Source organism: Hyperolius riggenbachi, chromosome 4, assembly GCF_040937935.1.
Source record: "Hyperolius riggenbachi isolate aHypRig1 chromosome 4, aHypRig1.pri, whole genome shotgun sequence".
Classification (NCBI taxonomy): domain Eukaryota; kingdom Metazoa; phylum Chordata; class Amphibia; order Anura; family Hyperoliidae; genus Hyperolius; species Hyperolius riggenbachi.
The window spans coordinates 48855993-48868738 of record NC_090649.1 but is presented as its reverse complement, the minus strand read 5'-3'; the positions used below and the strand labels follow the sequence as shown (position 1 = coordinate 48868738).

General features: G+C 43.1%; 1 protein-coding gene across 3 annotated transcripts in view; it reads left to right on the top strand.

Annotated features, from left to right (window-relative positions):
- Positions 1–12746, top strand: part of PKHD1 (PKHD1 ciliary IPT domain containing fibrocystin/polyductin) — a 607682-nt gene that overhangs the window by 74413 nt on the left and 520523 nt on the right. For 2 of the 3 annotated variants that reach the window (XM_068280029.1, XM_068280031.1), the window contains exons 26-30: positions 296–577; positions 5805–5929; positions 7138–7288; positions 7833–8025; positions 9558–9625. In XM_068280029.1, coding sequence (XP_068136130.1) covers positions 296–577; positions 5805–5929; positions 7138–7288; positions 7833–8025; positions 9558–9625 — 819 coding nt within the window. The remainder of the gene's footprint in view (positions 1–295; positions 578–5804; positions 5930–7137; positions 7289–7832; positions 8026–9557; positions 9626–12746) is intronic. The other variant, XM_068280030.1, reaches the window with a different exon arrangement.

The following is a 12746-nucleotide window of genomic DNA, read 5'->3' as shown; positions in this document are numbered from 1 at the left end:
GGATATGTGTATGCGCCTTTTCATCTGCTAGACCACTGTGGCAGCTTTCCCACTGTGTTGCTGCAGGCCGTGGTGGTGGCCACAGACTTTAACAGAGAGGCTTTAGGTTTGTGACGGGGGGGGTGGGCTTAATAATAATGGTCATTTCCTGGCGAACTACTGATTTTGATAGGCTCAATTCCAAACAGCATATAATTAGTATCATACTTGCATATGAGCTGGAACCATTGGTATCTCATTGACCGTTGCTATGCGTCAGATCATGTGACCTGGTGTAACCTTGTTGTCTGTGCAGGTAACAGATGCGATTTTATGGTCGTTATCGCTGGATCTGGTTTTCCCGCCAGCACCATGGAAGAAGTGGCCGTCCGGATCAGTGAGGCAGAATGCAGCATTATAGATGTGAATCCATCTAGTATAACGTGCTGCGTTGAGTCCTTCCTACCACTAGGGGAGCATGAGGTGACAGTGCTGGTGAGGCCTGTGGGATTCGCTGTTAATGGAAGTGGAGATAATCTCCATGTCTACGTTATGCCTAAGCTATTCGCTGTGATCCCCCCAGTTATTTCACAGATTGGTGAGTATATTATTTGCCTGGCCACTTAAGAAAGCTTCTGTTGTCTGCATAATGCCTTACCTCCTCCACAACCCGAAGACAAGATTTTTTTTCCCGCTCCTCCACAGCAGCTAAACTGGTTGCCCCTCCCCCTATTTATACTCACCTAATCTGGTGTTGAACATCAGCAGATACGTGCCTACAGCTTTTTTTGTACTGCCAGGCCCAAGCACCCTTCAGATGCCTGACTGTGTGGACACTGGCCTTCCTAGACGATATGTCATTCCATAGATGATCAGTGGAGGAAGGATGACTGACAGTGTGGCTGCACCACAATCCTTCTGCAATTCACTGTCCTGCGTTCTGGAATCTTCTGGAATCCAGCTGGGGAGGGCACATGGCAGCTGTAGCCACACCCTTCACTCATTGAAAGGAGAGATAGGAAGGATGCGTGCAGTTCTGTAATAATAATAACTGGGGGTGGGGGGGCTATGGAGGGTCGCTCCTCCTCTCTCCCAGCTTGCTGAATTTTTTTTTACCAGATCCAGGTGTCCTCTTCCCTCCACTCCCAATGCCCAAAGTCACATGATTGGGAGCTGGGTATGACGCATGGGGAAGGGTAGTGGAAGGGGTCATGTGTACTTGAGAAGTGGGGGCAATGATTGAAACAGTAAGGAGGACCCAGTTATGATTTTGTTTGGGGGTCAGGAGTTGGGGGGGGGGTGTTATGCTCCCTGGATGGGTGCTAATAACAGCCACAACAACCTCAAATTGTGAACAGCTAAAGGTAGGGATGTTAATAGCTTCTGCCATGTTTGGACCTGAATATCCAACAGCGATGTCACACTGTCTTCCAGCCATTATCCCAAAGACTTTTGGAGTCGACTAGGGCCCTTGTTGCCCAACACCCACCCTACTGTTGTCGTTGTGGCAATGGGGGCCCTCTCCCGCCCTCAGACCTGTGCAGGGGATGTGGCAGGAGCATAACTACCTCGCCTACTTTCAGACCTCCCCCTTTTACCCCTATGCTCAATGGAGTGGAGGAGCCTGGTCTTCTTTCTTCCCCCACCAGGGCCCCCCTCCTATGGAGCATAGGAGGCCTAGACATACAGATCAGCATGACGGCAGTGACTGGGCTTGGCTTTTCCCCCATCGGGTGTCTCTGGCCCTTTTTCTGCAGCCATTTGATGTCACTGGGCCAGATTTATCAAAGCATTACAGACAGTTTTTTCTTCTTAAACAGTTGTCCCAAGAGGGACTGTTCTGCATGATAATAAGAAACTTCTTAAATCCTATGTAATAGTGGCAGTTTAGTGTGAATTTCTAGAGCTGCACTACAGTTAAGAAAAGTGCAAATCCATCCCTAAACTGCTGCAGATTAAAAAGTGCTAAATAGCAGTTCTACAGATAGTGCAGCAGTGCAGGCTAGGCATGATTTTTTAAGTGCTCCTCCCCCTGCGGAATTCCTCACAGAGCCTGCTGGCATCAATGTATTGGTTGCAGATGAATTGGTTACCTCAGCAACAACAATTTCCCTCATACACTGCACTGTCTGAGAAACTCCTCCAATTTTACAACAGTTTTAGAAGAAATCTGCAAATCTAGTGATTTTTTAAGATGTCTAAAACAGTTCTGCACGGATTTCTAAAAACCTACCAATGATTTGTTTTAGACACTCTTGTTAAATGTCCCCCAGAGTCCTCTCTGCATTCCTCTTGGTCTAAATTAGTCTTCACATCACGCTATGGCTGCAGCAGAAGGTCTGGAGAGACCCTACGGGGGAAGAGGTAACCCCTGTCACTGCCGCCGTGCTGATCTGTAGGTCTGGATGAAAGGACACAACTAGGGGAGCACTGGATAGGGGCCTGGTGGAGAAAAAAGAGAAAAGAAGAATCTGGGCCCCTCCTCCCTGCAATGCCTCCCCATGATTAACCCCATAGTTACGCCAGTGGGATGTGGTAAGGGCCAGGGCCAGCCTACCACTCAAACGTCCTCACGCTGCGGTCCATTCGCAAAACTTCTCATGAACTATTTCACAGGAAAGATAATTCATGACAAAAGACTGATAAGGAGAGATGCATCCTAAGTTAAAGGAACACCATCAAACCAAGTATTCTAAAATGACAATATACAAATAATGTCTAAGTAGCTGTGAAAACATTTTTCTACTTTTCATGTTAAATATCAGAGGCAGAAGCTTTTTATTATTTAGTATTTATATAGCGCCGACATATTACGCAGCGCTGTACAGTGTATATATATATATATATATCTTGTCACTAACTGTCCCTCAAAGGAGCTCACAATCTAATCCCTACCATTGACATATGTCTATATTATGTAGTGTAAGTACTGTAGTCTAGGGCCAATTTTAGGGGGAGCCAATTAACTTATCTGTATGTTTTTGGAATGTGGGAGGAAACCAGAGTGCCCGGAGGAAACCCACGCAGACACGGAGAGAACATACAAACTCTTTGCAGATAGTGCCCTGGCCAGGATTCGAACCATTGAACCAGCGCTGCAAGGCGAGAGAGCTAACCACTACGCCACCGTGCTGCCCAAGCTTTAATTCACTGTGTGTAGATTTTAGCTACGTTTGGAATGTCTCATTTGCAGTGGTAAGAATCTCTGCAGTCTGACATGCTAAGAACAGTGTAATATTGAAGCAGAGTTATGTGAAATTATTCTGGTATCAGGTTTCAAACACACAATTACAAATGTTTATGTTGTACATAAGATACATTTCCTCTGCTCTCTGTGAGAGAAAGCTCTGCCTGTCTCTGACTGAGCTCTCTGCACACACAGGGTTAACAGATGCACTGTGAGGGAATTTCCCCCCTCTCCTCAAGGATGTCAGATTACAGCAGCCTTCCCCTCAGAAAAGTGTGAAAGGAATTAGATAACAGTAAACAAAGAGATAAGGATTCTAATGTATACACCAGTAATTAGCAGCATTTTCCATACATGTTCTATCTCAATTGAAAAAAAAAATATGTTAATCGATAATGTTCCTTTAAGACAGATAAGGGGGGATAATTCACAAGATAAGATGGACAAGGGGAGATAATTTTAGTAAATAGGTTTTGTGAGTTAGCCCCATTATCAGGAACAGTTTTAGGTAAAATGGGTCCCTAGCAGAAATGAATGTGGGGCCCCTTACATTTTCATACAGTAATGACTGTAAACTTGTGACCTCTAAGGTCCCTGACTTGTGGGGACCCTATGGAGCTTGAAGCCCTGTCGAATTGTGCACACTCACTGACCCTATGGCTGCATTGGCCCTGGCCATTGTTTCCTGTGTGAGGAAGTCATGGTTATAATCTGCTAATTAAGATTACACAAAATTTCACATCATTTATCATAATTCTGGCCATGCATAATTACAATTTGGACATTCAATTTAATCCACATAATCTATTAGTAATTTTGCATAATTATGATGAATTTCACATAACTTTGTGCTGACTTTAGTGGTTAATAGCAAAACTTCCTACATACTATCCCCACTAAACTGCTGTGTATGTTAAAGTGGATCCGAGGTGAACTTTACTCATTGCATTATTGTGTTCCTTTCCTATAGTTTATAGAGCATTCCTCAAGCCAAATACTTTTTTGCTTTTGTTTTAATACTCTAATTCCCTATAAACTAAATAAAATACGCCCACAGGTTTTCAGACAGCCTTGGCAGTAGCAAGGGCTCATGGGAGCTCAGTCTGGGCAGGAGGAGGAGGAGGTGTTACTAGCCATTGATTTCAGAGGCAGAGGGGAGGAGGGGGATTAGGTTTTTTTTCACAGGCTGAGTGCTCAAGATACAGATAAGCCTGCCTTTGTGTAATGTTTACAAACATGGCTGCTGTCATTGTATCACAGGAAGAAATAATCATTTTCTATTAAAGCTGTTTGCAGCTAGATTTGCTGTGTAAACCATCTAAACTTTAGATAAAATATATAGACAAGTTACTTGTTATAGTTAGTTTTTCATCTCAGAATCCGCTTTAAGGGGAATTAAGCTGGCCATACACTGGCTCGATTTACCGCCGTTTCGACAGCAGATTCGATCACTGGGATCGAATCTGCTGCCAATCGTTAGCGCTACACGCCGAATTTCGATTCTTTTCGTCCGATCCCGTCGATCGCGCCGTGCGGAAAATTACCGTCGATCGCCCGCGGGTAAAGAGCGCATCGCTAGCGGCGTTCGAGTGCCCGACGACCGACGCAATAGAGCCCGCATACATTACCTGCTCCGCCGGCGCGACTGCCCCCGCTCGTCTCCGCTCTTCTCCGCTCTGGTCTCCGGCATGCCTTCACTTATTCCTGCCCGGCAGGAAGTTTAAACAGTAGAGGGCGCTCTACTGTTTAAACTTCCTGCCGGGCAGGAAGAAGTGAAGCATGCTGGAGCCGGAGACCAGAGCGGAGAAGAAGAGCGGAGAGAGATCCGGGAGTCGCGCCGGCGGAGCAGGTAATGTATGCGGCGGGGGGGGGGGGGGGGGGGGGCTGGGGAGCGGTGGCAGCACCACCACCACAGATTGTGATCGGTTGCAGGCTTAAATCGGTTCACAATCTGTTTGCAGTAAGGTGGCCATACGATCCCTCTCTGATCAGATTCGATCAGATAGGGATCTGTCTGTTGGTCGAATCTGATGGCAAATCGACCAGTGTATGGCCACCTTAATAATAACAAATAGATTTTTTTTTTTTTAAACTTGTATTTTTTTTTTTTAAGAACGATTTTAAAAATGCAAAAGAAAAATGGTTTTTAAACTCCCTTTTTTTTCTTTGCATTTTCAAGATCAATTACAGTATCTCAAAAACGACAAGGTCTTTTTGAAAATGTTCTTGTTCCCACTACTCCTTTTAACATAAGTAGCAATTTTGGTGACAATGGTATGTATGGGGGCTTTCCTAACTGCTAAAGTGGCACAAAATTATGTGAAAATTATGCAAAATTACAGCTCCTGATTACATTTACTTACAAAATTAAAATTATGATTCTTCCATCGTAATTGCAAATTTTGATGCTAAATTTGTGCTCCTCACTAGTCATGAATAATTAGACGGACAGCCAGAAGCTAGACTGGTGAAGATAGGAGCAGGGCAGTACTCTCAAAGTTGAGGGATCAGGTGACCCCCAAAGCGGAGGACCTCTGTAGCTGATTAAGATTTGGGTTTCGAGGACACCTGTTTGTTTTATGGTTGCTTGCTTGAAGTTATTATTCTGAATCACTAGTTTGCTGTATTATTTCTTCAGGGGGTGAGGAGATAACACTGAGAGGTGTCCTCTTTGAAGAAGTCACCATGGTGATGTTTGGCTTACGGCCATGTCTACTAATTACAAATAACAAGACAGCAGTCAGATGCACAGCACCCTCCCAGGTATGTACTCAGCATGTTTAGTAGAGCAGAGTGTAGCAACTGTCCTCTGCATTGCTAAAGCAATATTTGACTGTTTCCTGTATGTATAAAGTGCAAGCATATTATATAGTATTATACAGAATCCATTGACTTTCACCGTCCCTCAGAGGGCCTCATAACCTAATGTTACTGTTATAATTCAGCTTATATTTGGGGAAGCTAATTAACTTACCGACATGTCCCTCATATAAAAAGTATTGCCATAGTACCCCTGTATAACAAGTTCCACCATCATCATCAATCAATGTGCAAAACATGAAGTTCACAAATCTTCAGAAAGGATTCGTCTTTGTACACAACATCCCATAAGCAAGTGAAAAAAGGCATTTAGTGAAATGCAATTGTTTAATAAGGCGACAACGTCGACTTTTTTCGGGTAGACCCTTCTTCAGGCCTTCACAAACAATTGTATATGTCATATACAGTTCAAGAAACAGTAGAAGGGATAACATCTGGACAACAATAAGCCAGGAATCACCACTTTAACTGCAAAAGGGCACCACACACAGGCAGGGTGGACCAGGAGGCAGTTCTACTGTTTCTTGTATACGATATGAAATGTAATGGCACATGCCAGGACATTTCTACAGATGACTCTATACAGATTGACGTCGCATGCATCCTTAGATCTTGCTGGAGTTACAAAATGAGAGCTATAGCAGCAAGACTGAGGGGAAGCCGGAGGAAATGAGGGGCCTGAGGGTGTCTGGAGACCTTAGAGCACATGTGTCCCAACTCCAGGCCTGGAGGGCCAGATCCATGCCAGTGTTTAGGATGGTCTGAGAAAGAGAGGAATGTGATTTACCTGACGGACCACACCTTTCCTGATTCAGTCCCATCAATTGATTTGAGAGGTGTCAAAAATGTGTGAGGACCTCGGCCCTCGAAGGACCGGTTTGACATCCCTGCCTTATAAATATGTAGGTAAGTATAGTTTTGAACATTTCTTTACCCTTAGGTTTACTTTAGGTTCTTTACCCTTTTAAGTGCCATCCCCGCTGTCTCCACAGAAGGACAATTAGTGCCGTAAATTGCTCTGTACTGTTGAAAATATTGGCACTATAAAAATCTATAACTTTAATACTGATTTCAAATCTGCTGATAATTCCAACAGTATTTTATGATGATGCATTGGGTGTGTATGGGCCTCATTGTCTATCTATGTACAGCCTTTTTCTTCTCAGACAGATGATGTCTACAGAGAAAATGTTTCCCTACAAATTGGTGAACATTGGATCACTTTTCCAGGACAGATTACCTACAATGCCTCATTAAATCCACATATTACCTCCATCAGTCCAAACGTGAGCAGCCCAGCAGGTAAGACAAGAGTCAGGTGATGACCTCATAGTATCCATCTGTCACATGCCTACAGGTGATGTCAGCTCTTCAAACTAACTGCATTTTATTACAAGGTGGAGTCGGAGGTATTTCACCATGAAAGCTAAACAGATCTGCATTAGTGATTTCGAATAGTGATAAACTCGTAGTGTAATTTGTATCACTAAAATCATAATGCAAAATTTCAAACTACTGCAAAGTTAACTTTGCATGTAACTGTAATTTCACAATAACTTGATTTTCACGACTTCAGTGCCTTTGTCAAAAATGGGCTTTCTCATGCCCATTGACTTCAACACATTTGGCAAACAGGCTTTCTCATGACCATAGACTTCACCGTATTTGGCGAAAATGTGCTTTCTCATGCCCATAAACTTCAACGCATTTGTCAAACAGGCTTTTTCTTGTCTATAGACTTTAACGCATTTGGTGAAAATGTGCTTTCTCATGTCCTTAGACATGAGCCTGCTTGAGTTCTGTCATCATTTTTGTTTTGATGTTTTTGTTTTTGGTTTGCATTTAGGCAGTAAAACATTTATTTACCTCACAAACTTCGACAATAGCACAGATTTAAAAGTTAAGGTCACAGCAAATGCAGTTCTGGCAGAAATCCAGCGTGTAACACTACAAGGCATAGAGGTGACGCTCCCCCAACTTCCAACTGGCTTCTACAACATCTCTGTGGTAATTAACGGGATCCTGCTCAGAGCTGATGGGTAAGTCTTGCTCTCTGTGTGTGCTGCGACGTTGACTGTGCATTGATTTGTGTTTTTTTTACATGTCCAACTGTCCATAAATGGTAGAGAAGCGTGTGTCGAAAACACCACTGTGCTAAAGGTTAGATGTTTAGCTCGTAAGTGTTCCTGACTAGGCAGCAGAATTTCTCCACCTCACAGGGGTGTGGGGCTTGCTGGGGCTGGAGCACCCCCAAGTTGTTCCATAGCCCTAGCAAAGCATCCCCATGAATTGTAATTGAATAAGTCTAAAGGTGCGTACACACATGCGACTATAGTTGTTTGAAACGATCGTTCCCTGATCGTTTCAAACGACGATCGTTTAAAAAAAAGCAACCAACGACCATTACGTCTAACGACGGATGAGCTAGATCATTAAAAATGAACGATCTAGCGTGGCGGATTTTTACCAACGACGATCGTTTGCAAAAGTAGTACATCGTTGGAAACGGTCGTGCGTACTAGGCTGGACATGGGCATTTCGATATTTCTCCATGAAACTTTTCATTTTTATGCGCAAGCGCAATAGTTGCTTTACGTGATGTAACGTTCGTTCTAACGATCAGATCGTTACACACATTTTAAAACTAACTTTACTTAGGTCGTTCTTTCATCAATTAAAACTTCGTTCGTCGTTCTCAACGAACGATCGTTGTCGCATGTGTGTACGTAGCATTAGGGTCTTATCTGTTTGTAATATATCACCTAACAACCTCTCAAAACCCTGTTTGGATGTTTTGTTTCAATCAAGGCATCATAATGACATGTATTTATATTTCCTAAAAAAACAGAGTATCCACTTTGATGTTGCATGTCTATAGCTGTCTTGTAATCATACAGGATTCACTCGGATGAAGGCTCAAAAGCCGAAAGCTTACTCTTATATATGTTTAAGTTAGCCAATAAATGGTATCATCCTGATTCTAAACGTCTTGCTTTTACTGATGGCTAACACGGTACAATATTCTACTGCTGCTACATTATCAAGGGCTTTCGATTACCTCTCCATTTATGTTGTCCAAGAGGTAAAGGCATCGGCCCCACCAACTGATTACAGTTTCTGGTTGGAGTTGACCTTCCGCCGTTCTTTCAACTTACGCGAGCTTTAATGAACACTTATTGCCCCTTTCAATCCCTAAATGTACATAAAACAAAGGCTATGTCCTGGCTGGCACCTAATCTATTTTTTATCAAGTTCATATAGACTTAATACCAGCGTGACACTTTGATGCTTTTAATTATTCTCTCCGACGGTATATGCATAATTAATGGAATTAATCAGCTTTGAAATCTGTTTGAGCTCTTCGATGAAAAGAGTATCCCGTGGAACGCTACCAGCGCTGTTGCTGATGGCAAGGGCGCTGCTTCTGCAAGGAGCAATGTCACCTGCTGGAGAGTGACAACATATGTACATACACAAAATTATCATGCAGGAGGGCGCAGGAAGTTGGCGGAGAAAACTTTTTTGAAAAGTTCTGTAACTTTCTTTTCTATGTATATATATATACATACAGGTTTCAGCCAGTGGTTGGATACATCCTGGAAGCTGATCGCGTGGAGCCGGGCCGAGGATCCTTCTTGGGTAATTATATCATTTTTTAGTCTAAGGAACTTTTAGAAATCCTAAAGCTGTCAAAAGTACAAGCCGCATATATTCTTACGTGATTAGGTGGAAGGAATTAATGTTCCTGTTCTGATGGGTGATGGGTATCTGCATGGATGGCAGTATGATGGGTCCAGCTCTCACCCTAATGCAAAAATTCTTCTTTCTTTTGCATAAATGGTGCCCTCAGAGACATTGTTATCATCTGCTGTATGTAGCTTATGACAGATTCAATTTAAGCAGCAGGGACAGCCATACTACTACAGGAAAAAAAACACATAATTAGATAAATGCTACTACTTCTACTTACATGACATAGGGCTCGTTCCCACTGTTGCGACGCGATTTCGGCCGCATTCCGACGCTTGTAAAAACGCATGCGGATGTGTTTCCACATGCGTTTTTACCCGCGATTTCGCATGCGATTTCGCATGGCAGGGTGCCATGCGAAATTAACCATGACACTGCCAGGGCTAAATAAAATTGAAAAAGGTGCGAAATCGCACGCGAAATCGCGGGTAAAAACGCATGTAACAAACGCATGCGTTTTTACTATTAAATACATTAGCGGCGATTCGCACGGATTCCCGACGCAGGCGAAATCGTTGGCTCTTTTGTGCGTTTTTTTCACGCTGAAAAAAACGCACCTCAACAACGCTACAGTGGAAACAGGCACATCCACTTGTATTACATGTGCGGATCTGCATGCGTTGGACGCATGCAGATTCGCGATAGTGGAAACGAGCCCATATGTATTGTACTGCGACTGTCCACATTTTGATTTCAGTGAATTTTATATAGTAAATAAAGAGAAAACCATTTCTGCATTTTCCATCTTTACTACCTCTCACTGAAGCCAATCCTGATGTAATTTCTTCCCTTATCCCCCCCCCCCCTCCAAAAAACTGCACTGTCATATCTAGCTTGCTTTGTAAACACATGTGAGCACAGCATAGATCGTATTTCAGCAGCTTCTCCCTTCTCAGCCTTGTGTCACAGTGAACTGCCCTTAGCCAACCAGTGAGGAGCAGAAATGTGGGAGGATAGATGACAAGCTTCCATAGAGCAAGATTTTTTACAGCAGAACCATTTATGATTATATTGGAATGCTTGCAATACAGGGTGAGGTTTTTTCCAACATGTCCAATCTTAATTTCGAGCAAATTTTCAAACGTTATTCCGATCGATTTCTGTTCACTTTTATAGAAATCGATCAGAAAATCAATCGTAATTAACATCGGACATGTTGGAAAAATCGATCTGGCAGGTAAATCTAACATAAAATTGTATCATGTGTACCTAGCTTATCACTGAACTGTTTGCGATGTGACACAGAATAGCTGCTGAGCTCAATGTGCTACTCCAGGAAACTAGTAAAATGAAAACTACATCAAACTCCAGAGGAATAATCTCGATCCTTACTGAATAAATGCAACTTTAAACAAATTAATTTCAATTAAATGATTAATTTCAACTTTGAAAAAATGTAATTGAACTTGGGGGAGGGGAAGGGGAGGGGCGGTAAAGCCTTACATTTGAATAGTGAATATACTGTATGTGCATTCACCCGCATACAACACGAATTTACAGTGGGTTGCAAAAGTATTCGGCCCCCTTGAAGTTTTCCACATTTTGTCACATTACTGCCACAAACATGAATCAATTATATTGGAATTCCATGTGAGAGACCAACACAAAGTGGTGTACATGTGAGAAGTGGAACGAAAATCATATAAGATTCCAAACATTTTTTACAAATAAATAACTGCAAAGTGGTGTGTGCATAATTATTCGGCCCCCTTTGATCTGAGTGCAGTCAGTTGCCTATAGACATTGCCTGATGAGTGCTAATGACTAAATAGAGTGCACCCGTGTGTAATCTAATGTCAGTACAAATACAGCTGCTCTGTGAGGGCCTCAGAGGTTGTCTAAGAGAATATTGGGAGCAACAACACCGTGAAGTCCAAAGAACACACAAGACAGGTCAGGGATCAAGTTATTGAGAAATTCAAATCAGGCTTAGGCTACAAAAAGATTTCCAAAGCCTTGAACATCCTACCGAGCACTGTTCAAGCGATCATTCAGAAATGGAAAGAGTATGGCACAACTGTACACCTACCAAGACAAGGCCATCCATCTAAACTCACAGGCCGAACAAGGAGAGCGCTGATCAGAAATGCAGTCAAGAGGCCCATGGTGACTCTGGACGAGCTGCAGAGATCTACAGCTCAGGTGGGGGAATCTGTCCATAGGACAACTATTAGTCATGCACTGTACAAAGTTGGCCTTTATGTAAGAGTGGCAAGAAGAAAGGCATTGTTAACAGAAAGCATAAGAAGTCCCGTTTGCAGTTTGCCACAAGCCATGTGGGGGGCACAGCAACCATGTGGAAGAAGGTGCTCTGGTCAGATGAGACCAAAATGGAACTTTTTGGCCAAAATGCATAACGCTATGTGTGGCGGAAAACTAACACTGCCCATCACTCTGGTCTCTGAACACACCATCCCCACTGTCAAATATGGTGGTGGCAGCATCATGCTCGGGGGATGCATCTCTTCAGCAGGGACAGGGAAGCTGGTCAGCGTTGATGGGAAGATGGATGGAGCCAAATACAGGGCAATCTTGGAAGAAAACCGATTGGAGTCTGCAAAAGACTTGAGACTGGGGCGGAGGTTCACCTTCCAGGAGGACAACGACCCTAAACATAAATCCAGGGCAACAATGGAATGGTTTAAAACAAAACATATCCGTGTGTTAGAATGGCCCAATCAAAGTCTAGATCTAAATCCAATCGAGAATTTGTGGCAAGATCTGAAAACTGCTGTTCACAAACGCTGTCCATCTAATCTGACTGAGCTGGAGCTGTTTTGCATAGAAGAATGGGCAAGGATTTCAGTCTCTAGATGTGCAAAGCTGGTAGAGACATACCCTAAAAGACTGGCAGCTGTAATTGCAGCAAAAGGTGGTTCTACAAAGTATTGACTCAGGGGGCCGAATAATTACGCACACCACACTTTGCAGCTATTTATTTGTAAAAAATGTTTGGAATCATGTATGATTTTCGTTCCACTTCTCTCACATGTACACCACTTTGTGTTGG